General features: G+C 44.5%; 1 protein-coding gene across 7 annotated transcripts in view; it reads left to right on the top strand.

Annotated features, from left to right (window-relative positions):
- Nucleotides 1–21,275, top strand: part of PTPRC (protein tyrosine phosphatase receptor type C) — an 846,024-nt gene that overhangs the window by 461,470 nt on the left and 363,279 nt on the right. For all 7 annotated transcript variants that reach the window (XM_069641238.1, XM_069641237.1, XM_069641234.1 and 4 more), the window contains one exon: nucleotides 4,955–5,086. In XM_069641238.1, coding sequence (XP_069497339.1) covers nucleotides 4,955–5,086 — 132 coding nt within the window. The remainder of the gene's footprint in view (nucleotides 1–4,954; nucleotides 5,087–21,275) is intronic.

The raw sequence follows: 21,275 nt of genomic DNA, 5'->3' as shown, positions 1-21,275 counted from the left end.
CTTGAGGTGCTTCCGGAACCAGAGATGGTTCTCCTCAAGTTTTAGAGTGGCAGGGGGGCTATTCCAGAGGGAGGACCCAGCCGAAGACAGAGATCTACCCCCGGCTAGTTTCTTTGAAAAACGACTGACTGAGAGGGATAGCTGAAGGTATTTTGGACCCAGGCCCCAGAAAGCCTTGTGTACAATGCAGAGGGTTTTGAATTTAATCCTTGCATCCACTGGGAGCCAGTGGAGAGATTTCAGAGCTGGAGAGATACGATCCCAGGGCTTGAGGCCAAGAACAAGTCTTGCAGTCCTGTTCTGGATTAGTTGCAGAGGGCGGAGAGTAGAAGGAGGTAGATTTAGAAAGAGGCTATTATAATAGTCTAAGCTAGAGAGAACCATAGCTTGGGATACCATGAGCTTCTGGGGGAAGGAGAGGAAAGGCAGAGTACCTCTGAGGAGGTGCAGTCAGAAATGTGACTTTTTAGAGACCTCAGCGATGTGGGCAGAGAAGGAAGGGGTGGAGTCAAAGATGACCCCGAGGTTCTTAGCCTCGCAGGTGGGGGTAGGAGGAGGGCCAAGGGAGGCCGGCCATAGAGTGAGGCGAAAGGATGGTGACGGTGTGCCAATGAGGAGGATCTCCGTCTTGCTGGCATTCAGACAAAGATCATTGGTGGAACACCAATCTTGATTGGCAGTTAGGCAATCGGAGATGAGAGAGGGAGAGGAGGTGCCAGAGGGCAGCCTGAAAATGAGTTGTGTTGTCGGCGTAGCACTGGAAATTTGAGCAGAAAGTGGCAATGCAGTCGCCGAGAGTTGCCAGGTATTGGTTGAAAGGCCAGGGCAAGAGGTTAGACCCCTGGGGAACACCACAGGTAGAGAGTAAGATGGATGAAAGGAAGGACCCAAGTTGGATATCTGCTTGTTTTAAAACAAAAGCAAAATGATAGTTCTTAAAATCAGCATAGTTGTCATCCCCATAGATGTGATAACAATCCTAACTGGTACTTTACCATTCAGATGTAGCCCATGACCCAAATGAGGCCCAGCTACAAAAGGCAGCATCCCTGTCCCCAAGGGACAACCTAGAAATAAAGACACAGACATCAGAGTTTAAAGACTATACTTTATTAAGTGTCGTGTGTGTGCGTTTTTGTGTGTAGGTGTTTTGGATCAGTCTATCCAGCACACCATCGGGCTGGATGGAATGTTGGAAATATAAATGAAGTGGGGGCGCTATTGCGCACAACTAAGATGGCTGTCCGAGAGAAGAGCTCCACAGTCCGGCTCCGTTAAACATCTGAAATCCAGGCACATGTGGTGAGATATGTGAAATATAGGTGCCACCCATACTGAGGAGCACCTACACTGCTGAACTGCTGGGTCTGGCCCTTGCTAAGCCTTCTGTAACACCCCTTGGGCCCCCATCACTACTTAGGCACGTGGACAGGGTGATGCCAGCACATCCCACCCGTTTCCTGCAGCGCATAACCGCCTGGCTGGGAAGCACTGCACACTCGCTACTTGAGAGCACCTGGACCACTGCATAGTTGCTTTGCGGGACACCCAAACTGGGGGGTGCTGTCCTCCAGCAACCCTCAGTTGAAGACTGACTCTCTGCTACCCCAGACCCGGGCGATCCCCTTTCATCAAGTTACATGGCCATTGTGACCAGAACTGGTGGTGCTGTTGCTGTATTGATCTGAGACCTTTAACGGCAGCGGTGCACACAGCCACCCACTGCCCCATGCCGGGTGTAGACCCACATCGCTTTTTTCTCCCTCACTTGTGGGAGGTCGAAGGCACGGTGTGGCAGCAGCCAGCCCACAAAAACATTGGTGTGCCTGGATATGCTATGTGGCCACTGCGGCCAGACTAGAAGACCATTAGGGCTGTTGTTGTGCTAATTTGAAATATTCAATGGTGGCAGTACACGCAGTCATCCACTAGCCTGCGGCGGATACTGATCCGCATCACCTGTAACTGCATTACTTGTGGGGAGTTGGAAGTGTGGTGTAGCGGCCACCGACCCACAAAACATCAGAAAGCCTGGACTCTGCAGCTGACCTCTGTTGGGCCCTTCGGGTCACTCCCTTGGCCTCCTCTACTTTTGGGGAGAACTGAGAAGTTTTGGCCGACCCCAGCTTCTGGACTTAACCCTGCAGGACAAGGTTGCCTTGGTGATCGTACACCGAGCAGTGGATGCATACAGACCCCAACCGCTGCACTGATGCCTTGGGAGCCGGCCACTATGTAGCACGTGACCAGAGAGGATCAACCTCAAGGACCTGAATCCCTACTGACTGGCCACTGCCCTGGACTTAACTGTCCTGTCACTGCAGCGGTTTGTGAGATGTCATCTTGAGCCGACCTCGTAAATTGGGTGTACCCCACAGCTGCGAAGTGCATGAATCCTTCTTGCCCCAAACACGTGCTGCGCTGCCTGTGCCTACCTTCAATCCTACATCACGGAAAGCTGGAAAGTAAAAATTGAACACCCCACCCCCCCCCCCTGCTGCCATTACAGCCTGCATTGAGACGTAGTGCCCCTCTGTACTAATGCTTACACCGCTGGTATCTGTGTGATCTACAAAACTTATTTACCTGTTCCTGAGACAGCGGCTGAGCCTTGTATTGGATGAATGCGGTGATACCCCTGCAGGACCCACTAACCAGTGCTAACTGGATAATGCAGTGGCTCAGCCACTACTCTCATCTCCCTCTCATTGCTGCAACGTGCTTTCACAACAGACCTGCAAGTTCACAATGACTAAAGGAACTGGGAAAAGTTCAATAAATATGTTGGCTAAAGCTGCACCCAAGACTGTGGATGGGACAGATGGTGCAGACAACACGGTGGGTGGTATGCCAGAGCAGAGCGAACCCATTGAACTGCACCACATGATGGAGTACATGCGAGAGGGGTTCACAGCCATATATAATAAGATGGATGATATGAGTGGCACAATTAGTTCAATAAAATCCCGGATGGAGAAAGCCGATGCCTGCATCGCAGAACTTTAGACTAGAGTGGGTACGACGGAGGATGAGGTCATAGCCTTCAGAGCGGATGCGACCTCACTCTTGAAGCAAGTGTTATCCATCACCAAAAAGAAAGACGACCTTTAATCAAGGTCACAACACAATAACCTGTGACTAATAGGTGTGCCGGAAGATAATATTGCAGGATCAATGGAGGAAATTGTGGAGCGTACCCTAATGTCATTACTGGATGCCCCCAAACTGTTGCCACAATTTGTGATAGAGCGAGTCCATCATGCACTAGCCCCTAAACCCAAGCCTGACGCTCCTCCCCGCCCAATAGCCTGCATCCTCAACTATTAAGACAGAGACATGCTACTCTGAGCTGCAAGAGCCAAAGGCGACCTATTACTGGTTTCTAATAGAATCCACCTATACCCTGATTTTTCAACCACAGTGCAACAAGAGCACAAAACCTTCATGCCACGGAGAAAAGACTCTGCAACCTTAATGTGAAATACGCCATGGTATACCCGGCAAAATTGAGAATAGAACATGGCAACAAGGTGTATTTTTTTTCAATTTTTTTCACTATACCCAAGGAAGCCTTGAGGTTCTTCGATGACCACTTTCCTGGGTGATCCCAGACCACATGGTTTTGCTCCGTAGAAGCCTTTGTCAACTGATCCTAATTGGGACACTGGTAAAGGGTGACATTTACTGTGTACTGATGCTGCACTTCCCCTGCAGTGACCGTTGCTATTTTTTATCTTACGTTTTGTATCCTTGAGAAGCATCACTGGTAACCTGTTCTGAAGATATAAATGCGGAGAGCTGTGTTGATGGTGGGCTGTAGTCGGCCGACAGCCCCCCATGCAAAGTTGCAAACGCTGTTTGGATGTTTGGTGTGGGGTGTTCATTCCTCTGATGGGGAATCATGGGATAGTTATTCAAAATATGCTTGACGTGTGTTTTTATCGATAAAAGCAGCGTTACATGGCAATGATCCCACTGAGATACCCAATGCTTTCCCTTTGGGGTTCAAGACCTATATTCCTTGCTGGCCCAATGGTAATTGATTTGTATCTGTTGTTTTCAAATTGTTTTTATATGTTTTATGGTAAGTTATAAAATCACTGTGTGGACGATTAAAGAAGCATGGTGGTGGCGTTGCCACAGCAACAATCAGTTACTGCAAGTATGGAATGAAAAAAATGAAAAACGGACAAAAATGTAGAGCACTGGTGGAGAAGGTCCAACACAGCTGCGATGGCTGCTGTCCTGCACCCTTTATTTAATAGCATGTATTTTATTTTGAGTAGTGGACATTTCAATAATACAAGATTTTTTTACTGTTAGGCCATTTCAGATCATAATAGTTTATTTAAAAAACAAAAAAAAAGCAGAACACTTGTGGAGCGAGTCAAACCCAGCTCACAAAACTGATACCTTGTTCACATTCCATTTCCATTACACTATCAATACTCTATAAAACTCACACAATCAAATCTAAAGCTTGAAAACAGTATGGTAGGTCACTCACTCTGCACCGGGTGCCATGACAGATGGCAGTCGGTGCCCACACTTCTGGACTGTAGACAATGACACATTTTGGGTATAGCTAAACGGTGTGCATTGACAGCCCAGCCTGCATTTAGTGCCACGCGATGCACAGAATAGACGGGTGCAGCTAGTTTTGTATTGCGCATATCAACATTGGGGGATCAAAGACGTATGTGGGACATACCTCGCCGTGAGGCATCTTTTGCATTGAAGAAAAAACTCATTGTGTGACTGTAACTAAAGCGTTGATGACAAGAACAGTAGCCTCTTTTTGATGAGAAATCGATGCCAATGAAGCCCGGTTTTTTTCATATTTTAAGGAAATAAATATTTTCTTAAATTGAAATAATTTCTACAGTTATTTCAAAAGGACATTATTTATTAATTGACATGTTGAATAATCTTTATTCCTAACTGTAATTTACAGAGCCAGGTGCAGTTAATATCAGCTGTGAAGAAAGTGCGTCAAATAGTACAACGATTGCATTTAATTGGAGCTACGCATTTGAATCGAACCCAGGAATCGATGGCTTCTTCGTATGGTGTGGACACAATGAAGGTAAGAATCGTATTATTGTTTGCTGGAAACATTAACCGACTTGTTGGTCAGGTACATGAAAATTGGTAATTAATCTAATAACAAAATCAGTGTGTTCATGAAAGTGTTTTTTTCTTAAACACTGAATTCATTTATCTTGTTCAGTCATGATGAGCCGTGACGATTGGTAAGATATCATTACAGAAGTGGGCACTTTTTTCCAAATGAGGGGCTTTGAGGGCTGTATAGTCTCCACTGCCTCGTTTAAAACTAAAGATCCATTTCTGTGCAAGATGAATGCAAAGTTTTCTGACTTGATTGACTCTGAAAATTAGAAACATTTATGCAATAATGGTGTTTAATGGGGGTTGTGGGTGATTACCACCCGGACACCTGCCAAACTCGCCATTATTGCTATTCGCTCCCTGGGATAACAGTTTTTGGGAGAAAACACAGGCTTCAAAGTGTATGACCCATGCTTCTGCTAAGAAAAGCTCTAAAACTAAGATGGCTGCCATGGAGAACGCCAGCGGACTGTAGTCGTGCATTTCCATTTCAGCAGCAGCAATGACGGGGAAAAGCACCTCGTTGGAGTGGCCCAGCAAATGAGCAGCTAATTCAGGCTTTCAAAGTAATTGAGGTTTGGTGCAAACATCAAGGTAATGGGTAGGAGTGCCGGTTGTCAGGGGGAGAGAGCGGGTATGGGCAGAGAATCAGTCTGCTTTCTCTGAATGCAGGCTTAACCGGAACGTAAAGCTTGTCTACTAATTAATTGGATAGGCTTGGACTCCAACACCCAGTGCTAACTGTGACCTCACAAAGTAGAATTGTCATATATAAATGATAGAGGGAGCATGAACCTTTGGCATTAAATGTCACTTGTGTGAAGAATCAAGATGCTGGATCTCATAAGAATCTCTACGTTGCTAACAGATTGCTAAGAACAAGAGTGACGAGTTGTCCTGCATAATAGTTAATGTTAAAGATCATTTATACAGTGAACTGCCAGCACCGGAGTGGTTCCCTGGCGCTCTGGCGGATCTGAAAGGAAATGGTAGGCGACGGGTTAGTAGGGCATAGTGGGAAGAGGTAGGGCGAGAGTTCTGATGTCCTCTTGACAGCTTCAGTTCGGTTTGCACCATTCACTGAGCTTGGGTGTGATTTACGGCTTGGTAGATTCCCACGTGCTGTTGTGCAGGACTATGTGTGGATTGTTTGATGTTGCAGTGCAGTGAAGTGCATGCAGAATGCTTTGCAGAGAAGAGGTTACGTCTGCTTAGTGTTTAAGAGGTGTATGTGGAATTTGAAATTTTAGGGTTGGGTTAGTGGGGCTTTTCTTACCTCCTTACTTCGGAGTACTGTTCTCGGCATCACTGCCCTTGCTGTGTGCTGGGCGTTTTGTAGCGGTTCATTCGCTGGGTTCTGTGCTTGGTGATGACTTTCCTCTGTAACTGGCTTGCGGCATGTGGGCATGAGGTGGTGAATAGTGGACAAACTATGGACCCATATTTGCTATTCTGCAGGCTTGTACATATTTGTGAGATTCAGCAGCAGCCTGACCTCTTGACTGAAAATAAGAATTCAGCAAGGAGGCTCGTGTTTGGTTGTCGAGTAAGAGAGATTCATTGCCTGATTCATGGAAGTGTTTTATAATGGCGCAATCCCATAGGAAAACTTTCCATGAATCAGGCCCTTAATCTCTATGGAGGTTTGATGGCCGGAAAGAATGCCCAGGTCACTTTCTGGTTCTCTGCTGGTTGTGCTTTGCAGCTAGAGGGAGAAATAGGGCTTATTATCCACACTAGGACAGAGAAGGAGAGCTGGTCAATCGGACCATTTCATTATGCTATTTTCACATTTGGTTCTCAATTTGTCATATTGTAATTTCAATTGTTCCTCTTTCGTGAAGTTACTTAATTTCTACTCCACGTCCGAGAAACCTCTTGTGAATTGCTGGGCGATTTTTTATATTTTTTTCTTTTTTATTTCCTTCCATTTCCTTACCTCTGTCCTACATAAAAAAGGAAAATAATAAACCCATAAACCTATTCTGAAATAATTTTTCAAAATTATTGAGACCCTTCCAGATTGTGTGTTAATCCCTTTTTTCTTACCTTTGCTCGTACCACCCAGAAAAGGACAAAACAAAAACACGTGGTCACACACTTAGTTAAAAGACTCAGTGAAAATCTTGTTCACCTGCTTAATCATGTGTTTTTAATGGTTGTCCTTATTTTTCCTTTTTTTCATTGCACAAATAAAAAATTAAAACACGACTTGTACAAACGTTGTGTTGCACCCCTCGTGTCATTTGTTTTTGCAATCCTCTTCTTTAACGGTCAACAAAATAAGAAAAATCCTTTGGTCAAACACTCTTTTTGTGATTTTGTTAATATGTTCCCTTAACCTTCCTCGTTACACAAACAAAGGAAATAAAGAAGCCCTTTGTGAAACCATTAGTTACCAATCCTTGTGAAGTCCTTTGTGAAAGCCTGTGTGGTAGGTTTTTTAAGACATATATTCCCCTACCCTTTCTTTCTTCTACTGAATGAAAAGAAACATAAAACAAACCCCTGTGAAAACCTTAATGGCGTACCTGCTAGTACTTACCTTATTTTCAAACACTTTCCCTGAACCTTGCTCCTTCCAACATGAAGAAAAAACGGTTGTGACAAACGTTCCCTTAAACCCTACTCCCCAACAAGTTACTATGGACAAAAGGACCTAATGGATCTTCTTCAGAACATGTTGTCTTTAGGTTTGGAGTAGATGGTGAATGTTACGGTGGATATGGTCAAAGAGTATGCACCGCTCCTTGGTATTGCGGATGACACCTTGTCTGAAGATGTGGTAGCATTATATCTGTTGTTATTAGTTCACCGGTTGAAGAAATGGGTAGCAGGGCAGTGATCTGTAATACAGAGTCACAGGGTGTTGCAAGGTCTGGAAAGGATCAGGGGCTAAGCTAATGTCAGGACTGGCGGGATTCGGGGCTAGCTATATCCTTTTGGTTGTAGCCCCTGAGCTTCTATCCGGGGCTACAACAAAATACCCGTGGTTATAGCGCCCTTAGCCCCCCCTAGCAACGCCTCTGCAGAGTCAGCTACTTGGCCCTTCCAAGAGAGGGTAGGGTAGCCTCTCATCCTGTGTTGGGGAGCCTACCACTGTGATTCTCAGAGCCAGTCCTGCCTCAGAGGGGTGTGGGAGTTGAGTGGGCTCCAGTCCCTGTTACTTCGTGTTGTGCCTGCATGCTTGATTCAAGTACCAACTTGTCTTGCCCAATACCTAGATTTCGCAGTGCTCACCAATCTGTATCTATTTCCCCTCGGAAACTGCAGTTCCCAGAAGACCCAGTGGGAGAAGGATGTGCAACTGGTCTGGGCAGGAGAGAAATAGCAGGAGACCTCCAGGTGGCAGAACACCTTTGCAATCAGCCAGGCTATCTAAGATGCCTAGACAATCAGTGCACCAATGCAACTGCATCTATGAGATGAGCGTGAAATGCTCTGTAACACCCAGCAACACAAACACCCCCAAGGACTGAACTGTTACCTGCTCCTGGTCTTAGGAGTGGTCCGCTTAAGAGTCTGCATCCCGTGTATGCCGGAAAGTCCTCATACAAATTGGGACACTAAGACTGTTTGTTGCTATAGAGGGCCATCATTGCTGAGATACAATGGACCCATACATCAGAAAGGGGTGGGGCCTATGCACACATTTATGCTTTCACTCGCCAGTAACATCTCCCAGGGGGGAACGGAAGCCAGTAGTTCGCCAGGGGAGCCAGATAAGGGGGATAGCCAATGGAGTGATAAGAGGGAGGATAAAAGGAGGAACAGGACACATGTTGGAGTGGGTTATTTGGGTGAAGTCGAAGAAGGAGAAGAAGAAGACCAAGAGACAATCTCTGTTCTCATTAACACCTATTACCACTCTATTTATTCCCTTCACAGACCTTGCATACACACTCAAACTCAAGTACCACTTTCTCTCACCATCATCTTACCTCACTTGCACCCTCATTCAGCAATCCTCCTGCATGCTTTTCTTCCTCATCCTTCCTCCAACTGTTGGTTCTCCTCCTTCTCTGAACTCATCTGAATAAGCCTCCTCTTGGCTTGCACCCTTCAAATATTCCCCCTCCATTAGATCTTTGCCTCACATAGTTCCCCGCTTCACCCTCTGGCTCTCCTTTTCCTAAACGTGGTGTTACCGTGTGCAGAAGCAAAAAAGGGTCTTAAGCCCCACCCCTTAATTGTGAATAGGGCCACCATCTCTAGCGAATGGTGGCCCGCTGCAGCAAGAATCCATTTTAATGTTGCAGTTCATGTGAGGTCTTCTTGGCTTGTGCAAGATGCCGGTTTAACAGGGGGACCACTCTTCTGCCCCATCAAAGGTTTGACTATTGTCCTCGTGTGTAGGGTTGAGCGTGCTGCGATCATTATGCTGAGAGACGTTTTCTGTGTCTTCACTGCTGATGAGTTGTTTTCCTTATTTTGATCTATGACGCACAGTGTCTTCGTTTTCCCGGTCTGCTGTGCGGATTGCTCTGAGTTCCAATGATTCTCTACAGTCCTGCTCCCAGACAGGCTGCTTGCTTGCTAATTCATTGCTGACCATGCCGGATTGTGAAGTCCTACAGGACAGACAATAACCTGACCAGCATTGTGCAGTACAGGCATGGGCCAAGAATAAGTGGTACTCATTTCAACCATGCAGGCACAGGGACGAATAGGTCCCTCCCCAATCCCAAACCCATACTCTGGAGCGTGATTGGCTCTGGTGAAAACCTGGTAGGACCCTCCCCCCCCCCCAGGCAGCTGAGAGGGGTCCACACGCCCTCTTGACATAGCTAGGCCTCAGACTATGGAGCAACTAGACACACAAATAATTGCAAGGGAGAACCAGAAATGTTCTCATGCTTGTGGCTCCCTTGCAGAAGGGTGAAAATGAAAAAGGCTTGTGCGAGCATCCTTCATACAGCAAGAAGGACCTAAAAAGTTTTCATTCTTGTGACTCTTATTTAGTGGGTAGAAACTATAAATGTCGAGGTTTGTGCTAGTCATGCATAAGAGATAACTGAAAATAGTCTCTTGTTAATGTTTCGTCTAGAGTGGGATAACTTGTACAATGTTGATGTCTCTGACTCTTCTATAGCAGGAAGAACCCAAATAAATCTCTAATTCTGTTTTCCACATTTTTGCAGGCATCTTGTAAGATTGCGGGTTTTCAGATGTCCCAAGGAGGTCTGTGGACTTCTTGGATGGATGTGCAAACCTGGAGAGGTCCACAAACTTTGCAGATTTGTGGGAGGCAGATTCTCTGTACCTGGAGGCAACAGTGCCCTTGCTAGTCACCCCTCCTTACAGGATTTAAGGACTGTGAAGGGGTTCTGAGGGTCTTCACATATGGTTAGGGGTCTGGTGGGTTTACAATAGTCATTCCCGACTAGGAGTTTCTGTGTGGAGGGGGGGTTCTTGTGCTTGCTGACTGACCCATGCCAGGGGCAATGGGAGGGTGATTAGGGAATCCTCCCTATACTGACCCAGGGCCCATTATCCACTGGTTCAGGGAGGTAACTGGCTCCCATGCACAGACATGCAAAGTCACAGACCACCACAAAGAAACAGATACACACAGACATACACACAAACACACAAAAGACTCCAAACCTCACAAATGGTTCAAGGGTTTTTATTGTTATTTCAGTGGGCCCTATCACCCTCTTTCGTCTAGCAAAGCACATCCTCCCCAACGCAGTTGTTTCTCATGCCTAGAAACACTTGTGCACAGGCGTGTTATAAATGCCACATCATATCATATCAAAGCCAGATTACTAGATGTTGATTATTGACCTCTACTCTAAAGTTCGATTTAATGTTGAATGCAAAGACCTAGAGGCAGCATGCCTTTTCTGTCTAAATTTTCTTAGGGCTTCCTAAAAATGCCCTACTCTATCCGCATGTTAGTGTTCTAAAGGGATAGGGCATTGCCCACTACAGACACTCTGCCCAACGCAGTCTTCTTTCCATCATGTTCATGCTCTCTGTTTCATCTCCCTAACTCTCACTCCTCTTCTCCACCGACTCATCCGCTTCCAATGTCTGTCATTTCATCCTGTGTTCCTCCGATGTCTCTCATTCCTTCTAGGCATCGCTTTCACTCTTTGATGTTATCTTCTCTGCAACCCTACTACTTCCTCCTCCACTCTACTAATTCCTCCACTCTGCTACTCCCCCCTCCACTCTACTAAGTCCTCCACTCTACTACTCCCTCCTCCACACTACTAATTCCAACTTCATACTACTACTCTCCCATGATTGCCCAAACATCCCCTTTCAGTCAGACAAAACGCTTCACATTCACTCCTCACACTTCCTCCCTTAACCACACTCATTACACTCGCACTCAATGCAGTACCACTTGCACTCAGTAACCAATACCGACCTGATTCAGAATTTGCCTCCACACTCCGCTTCCTTATCCTTCTTTCCTTGTGCTGGCCTCTGATATGGCTTTCTGTTCCCCCTTGTATACTCCTCCTCCTGTTTCCATTGCTCCATTGCTCCAATCTGACCCCATCTTCCCCGTCTTCCCCTCCTATGAGGTATTATATATGTCTAAGTTGCTCAATAGTGGCTGAAGCCCAGCCACCTTTCTTTGCATGGGTTTTCTGTGATACCTCAATGCCGTACCATGGTTCACCAAGTCCCATTTCTGAAAAGGGGACTGTGGATGCTTTTCCCCAAGTAGCTACGGCTCCTTTTAGGGTTTCTAACCCTTTTCATGTCCCTGGTGGTCTAGGGTTTGGTCCGTGTTGCCCGCTAAGCACCCCTGGTGTTCTGAAGTGGACCACAATTTGCTGTGCAGTCAATTAAGTGCTTTGGTTCCTGTGCTGCTCTTTCTCTGGCTGGATGCTGCTCTGGCCCAGACAATCTGTTCATGTAAGGCCTTGTGGGCTGTTGCTGTGCATCTGGTTCACACGGCTACTCAGGTCTGGCACATTATCTCTAGAACAAAGATAAAGACTTTGACTAGCATGAGGGTTAATAGGCATGGCGTTAGACAAGGTTGTACTGCACCAAAACATACAGGCACAATGGGGGTGCAGGAAATTGGGGGAAGGACCTCTCTGGATTCTGCCCGCCCTGGTAGGCCTACTACCCTGGCTGGGAGTTGATCCCATCCCTTCTTGACAAGGCCAGGATGCTGACCTGGTTATCTCACTCTCTCACTCTCTCAAACTCGCACTCTTCTGTTGTTGGTAGAAATGTGCATGCTTCTTTTGCAATGGACGAAGCTCACACTGCTCTGGGAACCTCTTGTAGTGGTGCTTTCCATCGAACAAGCGTTTTTAAAGTCGAATTGGATAACACTTATAGTGTTAGAGCCAATGCTATTTATTTCAGGCCAATAGTGCTTATTCACTTTATGGCATCTACGTATGAAGGCCAGTAAGCCACTGGTCTCAAGGGCAGTGCCAAGTGTCCAAATCTATTGCCAGGCAGATCAGCTGCAGTAACTGGTGTCCATGACACCCACTCCTGAGATCCATAGTATGTACTTTAGTAGCCTTGCCCTTTGAGAACAGCTGACAAGAAAATGTCATTTCTTCTGAGAGGGGATAGCTGTCATGTCTCCCAATCCTTAAACAAGCATTGCCAATGCCAATAGTTTGGGCTTTGTGTTCCTATCTGCACTCCACTGCAATAGTTTCGACTTGTATGCGACACCTAATTGCTCAAAATAAAAATCTGGGTTCTTTGGCATTCTCTTCTAAATCCCCGGGGGATTTCAGGGCTTCCCTCCTGCTGGGCTGGGCTGGGCTCAGGCTCAGTGAAGTGTTCCTGTATCCCTGGCCATCAGGCTTTGTTACGGCGCACAATGCAGTGATCAGGAGCTCACCTCAAATAATTCGCAAAACTATTCTCTCAGCGCCACCAACTGCGCCCAGTGAATGCATCCGCGGCAAGTCTTTGGATAACCTGAGTAAGAAATACTCCACTTCCTGCCTAGGTCATGTGGTGATGCTCAAATCCACAGCATCGTCTCTCACTAAAACGGGCTAAAGAGATATCAAACAGCTTCCTTGGAGGCACAGTTAGACTGCGGCGCCATAATGCAACATGTTGTGAACCACTGTTCCTCTTCGGGAATGCACCAATATCAGGCTGAGCGCCTAAATCAAAACCCCAGTACCCAAAAATTACTGTTATAAAGCCATTAACATTAGAGACAAAATAATGAATTATATGCAAATAGCAAACAGGAAATATGATGCTTACACAGTGCATTCTTGTGGTAAAAGGTGGGATAAAGTGGGCATCCTATCAGAATAACCATTTGAGTACCATGTTCCTTAGAATTGTCATCCAAGATGACCGTGCTCACGGAAGAGCACAGAGCGAAACGAGTTCCAGAAATGGGCATGAATGAGTGGGATTAGCCTGGCTATGGGAAGGGAATGTGAGGGATCAATAACCAAACAACACCAATATACACTGTGTGTCCCTCCTCAAATGCCATGCATGTGTGGCCCTTGGCACAAGCCCTCCTCCCTATGTACACATGAATCAGTATTTGAATGCAATAGTTGGGCATGGCCCAAACTCAAAACTGGTCCAGCTGGAAAACTTGTCAGGGCGGAGAAATGAAGAATCAAACGCCTAGCTTCAAATCTAGTGAATGAAGCAGGAAATACAACTAAATCCACTTCTCGTTCCTTGGATAAGATTTTGATTGTTGAAAGTGTGGATTCCAAATTCCCCATGCAGAGGCCATTTCATCACTGATCTTCAAGCGGTGCGTTGACGGACACATGATTGCATGTGTAACTAAACAAAGTTATACTTTTCTGTAATAATTACATTTGACAACTCTTCTTAACACTAGAATACCACAGGAATGATGAACATTTGTTATACAGAATACTGATGTTTTAACAGAATTTTAACTGCCTAACAGCCTAGCATAGCTGTAATAAGTTTACTAAATCCCAACAAGCCCCTTCTTCTAACCATAAGCCTTCCTTCCACTGTCCCTTGGTTTTTGGTAATGGCCTCATTACCAATTTTGCAGCAGTGGTAAAATATCCGATAATGCAAAGCAGATTTTTTAACTATCAATTTAAGTACTCGTTTAAATGAGTCTCGAAAAACACCTGCCTTGGTGTTGAGAAAATGTGCATGTGATAATGGTAAATAATGTAATGCTGTCAAAATCGTAATAAGTCCCCAGTTGTTCCTCAGTAAAACGTACAAAGGGCCTCATTACATGTTTGGTGGTATTCCGGCAGTAAATCGGCTGGAATACTGCCAAATGAAATTACTGTTACCACTTGGTCCACTGTGTTTCATCCCCATAGGGTGACAAGTGGCGGTGCGGCAGTCTACGTCCCCATTAAGGAGCCTCTAGGACTCCATTGGGGATTTTTGGTGGAATTACACCATCAGAATTAATGAGTGGCAATTCCGCTGATCATTGGTGGAAAAGTGAGGGATTTACCTTAGCTCTAGCATCGGAATTACTGGCACTTTTTTCCAGCACTGCCAAACTTGTAATGAGGAACTTGGTCTTTACCAAAGAAGGCTAAGGGAGTCTAAGCCTTCAATAGGAAAACACATAACGTTTAAGAAAATGATCCCTCTGAACATCTTTAATTGATGAAAGAAAGGCATTTTAAAACTTTCATAGACGAGACAAGTGTCTAAAATAGGATCCTAAAGAGCAAGAAAGAACCCAACCTTAATGCAAATAAACAAAATCAATAGCAACCACATATCTGATTTTGTAATTCATCCTGCTCCAAATCACGCAGAATGATTATATGCCAATTTGATCCAGCAGACACTTCAATGTTAATAAAAGGAAGGAAATGCAGTGTGGCAATTCAAAGTGACGTTAAGCCCAGTTACGCAGGAATATCGGGTGGTTCCCCACCCGCAAGCGCCAAGGCAACACTGTTCCCCTGTCCCCTCAGTCTCCAGGGGGCAAGGTCAGATAGGTAAAGTGCAACAGTGCAATTGTGCAGTTGCAACTTGTACAGTTAGCAGGAACGTAACTCTGTCAATGGGCACATTCTGGGGTATTTCAGGAGGAAAGCGGAGAGTAAAGTTGAGGGGCGTTTGCCTATCAATTCTGAGCCCGACGGATCCAAGGCACATCCGTCCCAAGGTTGCCTGCGTGAAAGTAAATAAGAACCAAAATGCAACAATGTGATACACATTAGCTGCAGCAGCACACTTGTCAACCCTGCAGGAGCCAGAAGGAGGCAGTAGAGATGCAGGCAATGGAGCAATCGGGTCCTGCCAAAGACAGCCACACCCTACGGCATGCAGCCAAAGTTCTTTTCCCTCAACCTCTAATCATGCTCCTTTGAGGTTTGCTCCAATGCTTTAGGTACACAAGATGCTATTCCACAGCTAGTACCCTTCACTGTTCATCAACAGTTTCTTAGCAGTTGCTCAATTCCCAAAATCAAACAAATAGCCTATTTGAAATAGACCTATTTGTTCGATTTTGATTATTACGATACCAGGGACGGCTGGTTTGCTGTCCTTCCCCTGGAGTTCCCCTTTGTGAGTTGTGTTGCTCGACTCACACCAGGGCTAGTGCTCCTTGATATCAACATTTAAGAAGAACAGCAGTGGACAAAGCAAACTGATCCTCATCCTAAATGTCCCATAGGTTTATGTAGAGAACCCTGGGAGTGTCAAAGACAGCACAGTTAAAATATATGGCAACACATTATAACTGTCTACTAATCCAATCTGGTGTTGTTGCACTTTCAATGAGAGAGAAAAAAAACCACAAGCAATACAAATGCACAATGGTGCAGAAATCAGCTAAATAGCACACAGAGGGGAGCAACCAAGGAAAGTTTGGTGCCATGATGCTCCAATGTTGTTCCAATGCCGTCAGTTCCACCTCAGCTATCTGTAGTAAACCAGTGCAATCTGGGGGTATGATCCGAACACCTCTGCATGCACTCTAACTGAAATAGCTGCGCGTGGCATAACACCTATGATCTACTGCCTTCCCAGCATGCACCAAATCCTTCCGGCTTTTCCCGGAGGACACATGAAAGAAGCAAGGGGGAGACCGAACACATCTCAGAACTATGCTAGCCATCCATGCAACTCCACTAACAGGCTCATAACTGCCCATATGTAAAGGCAACTGTCCTGGAGATCCTTGAATCCTTTTCCAATTTAGAGGTCCGACACAAGAGGCCAACAAGCATGGAGTAATCGCCACACAGTAAACCGCAACCACGGAAAAGTATGGAATGTGTGTGCTGTTGGCCATACTGGAAAACGTCAGGAGAGCTGCAATGCTCAATACCTGCAACCCAGCCGCGAATGCTCTCTGAAAAATGCGTCACTGCTTCATGCACTGAGCGTCAATCCCTCAGACCCCCTCCTTATGCGCACATCGACTGGCATCTCAGAAACTCCACTTTACCACCAATAGCTCCAGTGTTAAAAGAGCAAAGGAGCAGGAGAGCAACTTCGCGTAGTACACTCAGAGGCTGCGGCGCCCACACACATCTGTTCAGTACAGCTAAGCTCAGAGTTCATGACATGCTTCATGCTCGTCTTCTGGCACATGCCATCATGCACTATGTCATTTCATGATCTGCCGTATTATGCTATGTCATCTATTATGCCATGAAGTTCCCTGCATCATGTCATATGTCTTGTCATTATATGAGTGTTCCATTATTTCCAATTTATTCATTTTCACTTTTTGTTTTGCACATGTGTATTAGAGCGTTGTACAATAAACCTATATAAAACACAGTATACAAACATTAGACAATGATCATACAATATTTAAATTAACGTAAAACAAATTAGAAGCAATTCGACATCGGCTAAAAAATGGCAACTAAGACCCAAACTTCACTGCCACAAAAATATTCCAAAGCCAAGATCCACAACAATTTGCCAGACCCAAACTTCAATGGTTTATTTCCACCTGTAAGACTGGTGCTGCCGCTCATTCTTTTTACTACTGCTCTTTGTCCAGGGTGGACAGTGTGGTTAGTGATTGTATCTGAATGAAACAAGTGTGTAGTTTGCTTTACAACAGCTCATCTCATAACCCTCCCTCTAAGCTCCTGAGCCATTGAAATAAATGCTCGGAGGCAGAAGCTCGGTGAATGAGGAAAGAAGCAATTTGAGCTATTTTAAAGTTGTGATGACCCCTATTATTTAGTTAGCACATCTATTCACAATTTGATGTATCCAAAACAAATATTTTCAACATTATTAAAAAACAACTCTGAAATCATTATGTGGTCTGGAGAGCCACATAGAGAATCTTCCTTTCATCTTGTGAAGGTGCAGTGGGTGAAACACTTTTTCATAAATTTTGGTTATACGGATGCCATTCAGAAAGGCTTGCTAAGTGAGTATTTTAAACCCATGAGTGCTTCAAAAATGTAATTGAAAGGAATCCATTGAAGATCCCAAAGCCTACTTTAATCTTGGAAAATCCAAAGGAAAATTTGAAGGAGCAGCATTGGTTAAAATAATCACATGAAAGAATTTGGCCTGTCTCCCGTTAGTTTTGTTCTTGTAACATTCAGATTGAGGCCACAGAATTGAGATTGGAGTGCAAGTGTATTCCTAATTCACCAATCATTTGAAATCTCTTAGCCCTGAGCAATAAGCAGCAAATGTAGCAAACACAGTGTTAGCTGAAGGATTCTAGAATTTGACACTGAACAGCTTCCTTAATTTCTTAGCAAATCATATCTTAATGTGTGCTGTGACCAGGACAAATACACTGGTATGGAGTTACAAATAAATTTGAGAGTAACGCCCGCTCAGAGCATGGTTTGTTTAGCTCCACAAATGATTCCCTTGCTAGACCTAGATTACACCATTTTCAAAACAGGCTGGACTAAAAAACAAAGTGGAATTTTCAGGCTCTAGTTCATGTGACGAAACAGCGCAATCCTCCACGCAAAGACGAGTGTAAGTGTTTAGGGCACTCCACGTGTAGTCCCATTTTTCTTACTTTCTCACTTGTAATGGTTCAGAAATTGATGCTTTATCATCTATTGGTGGCACCGTTGATGGCAAAATAGAATTGTACCAGCTTCCTCGAAGAACAAGAGCAATATAAAAGAACTTAACTTGAAGAATGCCGACATTTCTAGGACACAAGCAGTTGTCCATCTAATGAAACAGAAGTCATGGGTTGGAGCAAGATTTGTATCTAGAGCATAAGCATAAAATAAAAATAGGACATAGTCCTACTCTGGCATTAAATTAACAAGCAGCATATGTGACAACACTTTAACTGGCTGAAGGCATCATTGTAGCTACTGACGATATGGCTCACTGTAGGGTTCAGCAGTCAGTATTTGTACTGAGGAATGCCTTGTGACAACTAGGGCGATGTGGGTACAGTGATTCAGGAGTATTAAAAATACTGTGAAGAATCTGAGGTTGTCGTCCCTTCTCCACTATGGGGAGACCTTTCCCATGGGGCCAGGGTGATGCATCCACAGTTCAATAGTCCCCGTGGGGGTTGTGCACCAAGGGAGGATCACATGGGGAAGGGAGCCTGCTATCGGATTTGGAATGATTATTCTCATAGAACATGGTATGACCCTGTTTCAAAACACCCAGTCTAGCACTAAATCCTTCTTCCCCTCTTTAGATAACGCCCAAGTGCTCTATTGTCAAGTTAGTCATTCTGATATACTTGACAACACTAAGATCCTAGAAAATAAAACATTTGCTACATTTGACTCTAGGTATGAGATTAATTAGAATAGAAACAGTCACACAGCGCCAATTATGTTAAATTGTAATGTGCTTCAAATGCTTGAATTATTTATTATTGAACTGATGGTCCAAAGATTATGGTATGTATTATTTAGAATCAGTTGAGCCAGCTATTCCTTTAATACAAATCTCATCAAACAGTGTCTCAGATGTCTTCCAGTAACCAATGGTGTAGCTCACCCCATCCGTTGCTATGCGTTGCTACAATGTGAAGTGTAGTCAATGGCATCTGTTTCCCTGGTAACCGCACTTGCTAGATGATACGATCACCCAGTGTTAGTCCGTGCTGAAAAGGATATCTGCATATATTGAGGATATCCGCATATCAAGAGGCCTAGTTCCACTGAAAGGCCAGTTCTTGCATGTAGAACTATGTTGTACATATAAATATGTCTCTATCACTTACCACTGCTGGCTACCGATTGCTGCTATTGCGTGTGGAGTCTGTGGCGTCTGTCACCTCGGCAACAGCATTCACCGTTTGCCTGTGGCACCCGCCATCTTACATAGGATTATGGGTTCTGGAGTGCAGGTTAGTGGAGAGAGGACTTGATGGGAAGTCTCCCCCCGCCCTATCCCCATCTTGGAATGGAGTTTTCAACATAGCCAGATAACGGTAATTCCCTAACCCCCGTGATAACATTATCAATGCTGGTTCCTCCCGGGTACTCAAAATACTCACTTCTAGGCTAACAATATATTCAATCTGGATATATATATCGATCAGATAGGCAACAATAAATAAAGATTTTGGGGAAAGTGAAATAGTGTGAGATGAATAACTAGATAAGAAATAGATCTCCAGGGGACGCTATTCTAGAGGATAATGTGTACCCCAGTCCTTCCATTTATGTGTACATAACAGGTCAACATCTAGTTGGCTCATGTGTGTCTAACCAAGATGTGTCATCCTAGTAGCTTGGTGCATACATTTAATGTTACCCCATTTTTATGGATGCATATCAGTATGATCATGTACTTTCCATTCAGCTACAGTAGCCTATTCATACCAAAGGGCCAATTTGCAATTTACATTATTACAAATCCATACACTTTATACTTCAGTTACATACTTTGGACACAAATGTGCTTTCAATCCATATTTGTAATATATGTACTTATATTTAATGAGGCAATCTCTTACCAGGTAAAAAATAAGTAAACATGGCAGATTGATAGATAGCATTCAAACAATTAAAATCCAAATGGTTACACAGGAACGGCAAATGTTGTTCTTTGAGACCATACAATGTTAAGTGAAAAGATAGATAGATGCAGTGCAAACCATTGCAGAATGTTGATAAGCATTACATAAAGCAGTTCAAGGAACAATCCTCATTCAAACCCTTTGGTTGGACAGTATCCAGCAGGTGGACCCAGTACATCTCTCTTTGCAAAGGACGGAATGGAATGGTAGTTGCCCCCCCTCTGTGAGCGTTTAACAACCTCAAATATTTGGAATATTTCAATTGGGCAATGTTGTGATGCTGCTCTGCGAAGTGTCTAGCCACCGGGGATCTAGGGTTATTACATCGTATGTTCGATTTGTGTTCCGTCCATCTTTCTCTGACGGGTCTCATTGTCTGTCCAATGTAAAGTTTCCCATATGGACCTTTTATAGCATAAATCACCCCTGAGGTGAGACAGATCGAAAAATCCCTCAGTTTGATCTTTTTTCCAGTTTGTGGATGTGAGATAGTGTCCTCTTTTATAACGTTGTTACAGTGAGTACAGCCAAGACATGGGAATGTACCCTTCTTCTTGGTTTTTAGGAGCAGTTGTTTTTCTTTAAAGGGTTTCACAGCTCTTACCAATTTGTCCCTCAAGTTTCTTCCTCCTTTAAAGGCCATCATAGGGGCTTTGGGAATAACTTGTGCAATGTTGGGTCATTGTGGAGAATGCTCCAATGTTTTCTGATAGTCTTACTAATGTGGAAGCTCTGTGTTGAGAATTTATAGATAAACAGTAAAGGCACCTCCTTGTTTCTACTCTTAGGCATCAACAGATGGTCTTTCGACAATTCCGTCGATCTTGACTTAGCCTCATTCACAACTTCCTCTGGGTATCCTCTCTTCTTACATTTTTCATCAATGTTCAACATTCTATGTCAAGTCCCGCTGGGGCTGATATTATCCTTTTTAATCTAAGGATCTCATTGTATGGCAAGCTTTTGAGCATAGTGGGTTTATGATAAATAGTAGTTGAAATATTCTAGTCTTTGATCTCAAGGCTCACATCCAAGAAGAGGAGTGATGGTGACCCTATGTCAATGGTGAACTTGATTCTGGAATGTGCTGTGTTTAGATAAGTGAGGAATGATGTTGGTTCTTCCTTAGGTCCACAGCGGACTCCGAAGATATCTTCAATGAACCTCTTCCAAATCAGTATGTTTAATGACCATACAGGGT

This window comes from Ambystoma mexicanum, chromosome 1q (assembly GCF_040938575.1).
Source record: "Ambystoma mexicanum isolate Mex_15411 chromosome 1q, UKY_AmexF1_1, whole genome shotgun sequence".
NCBI lineage: Eukaryota > Metazoa > Chordata > Amphibia > Caudata > Ambystomatidae > Ambystoma > Ambystoma mexicanum.
Note: the sequence above shows the minus strand (reverse complement) of the source record. Positions and strands in the feature narration are given on the sequence as shown.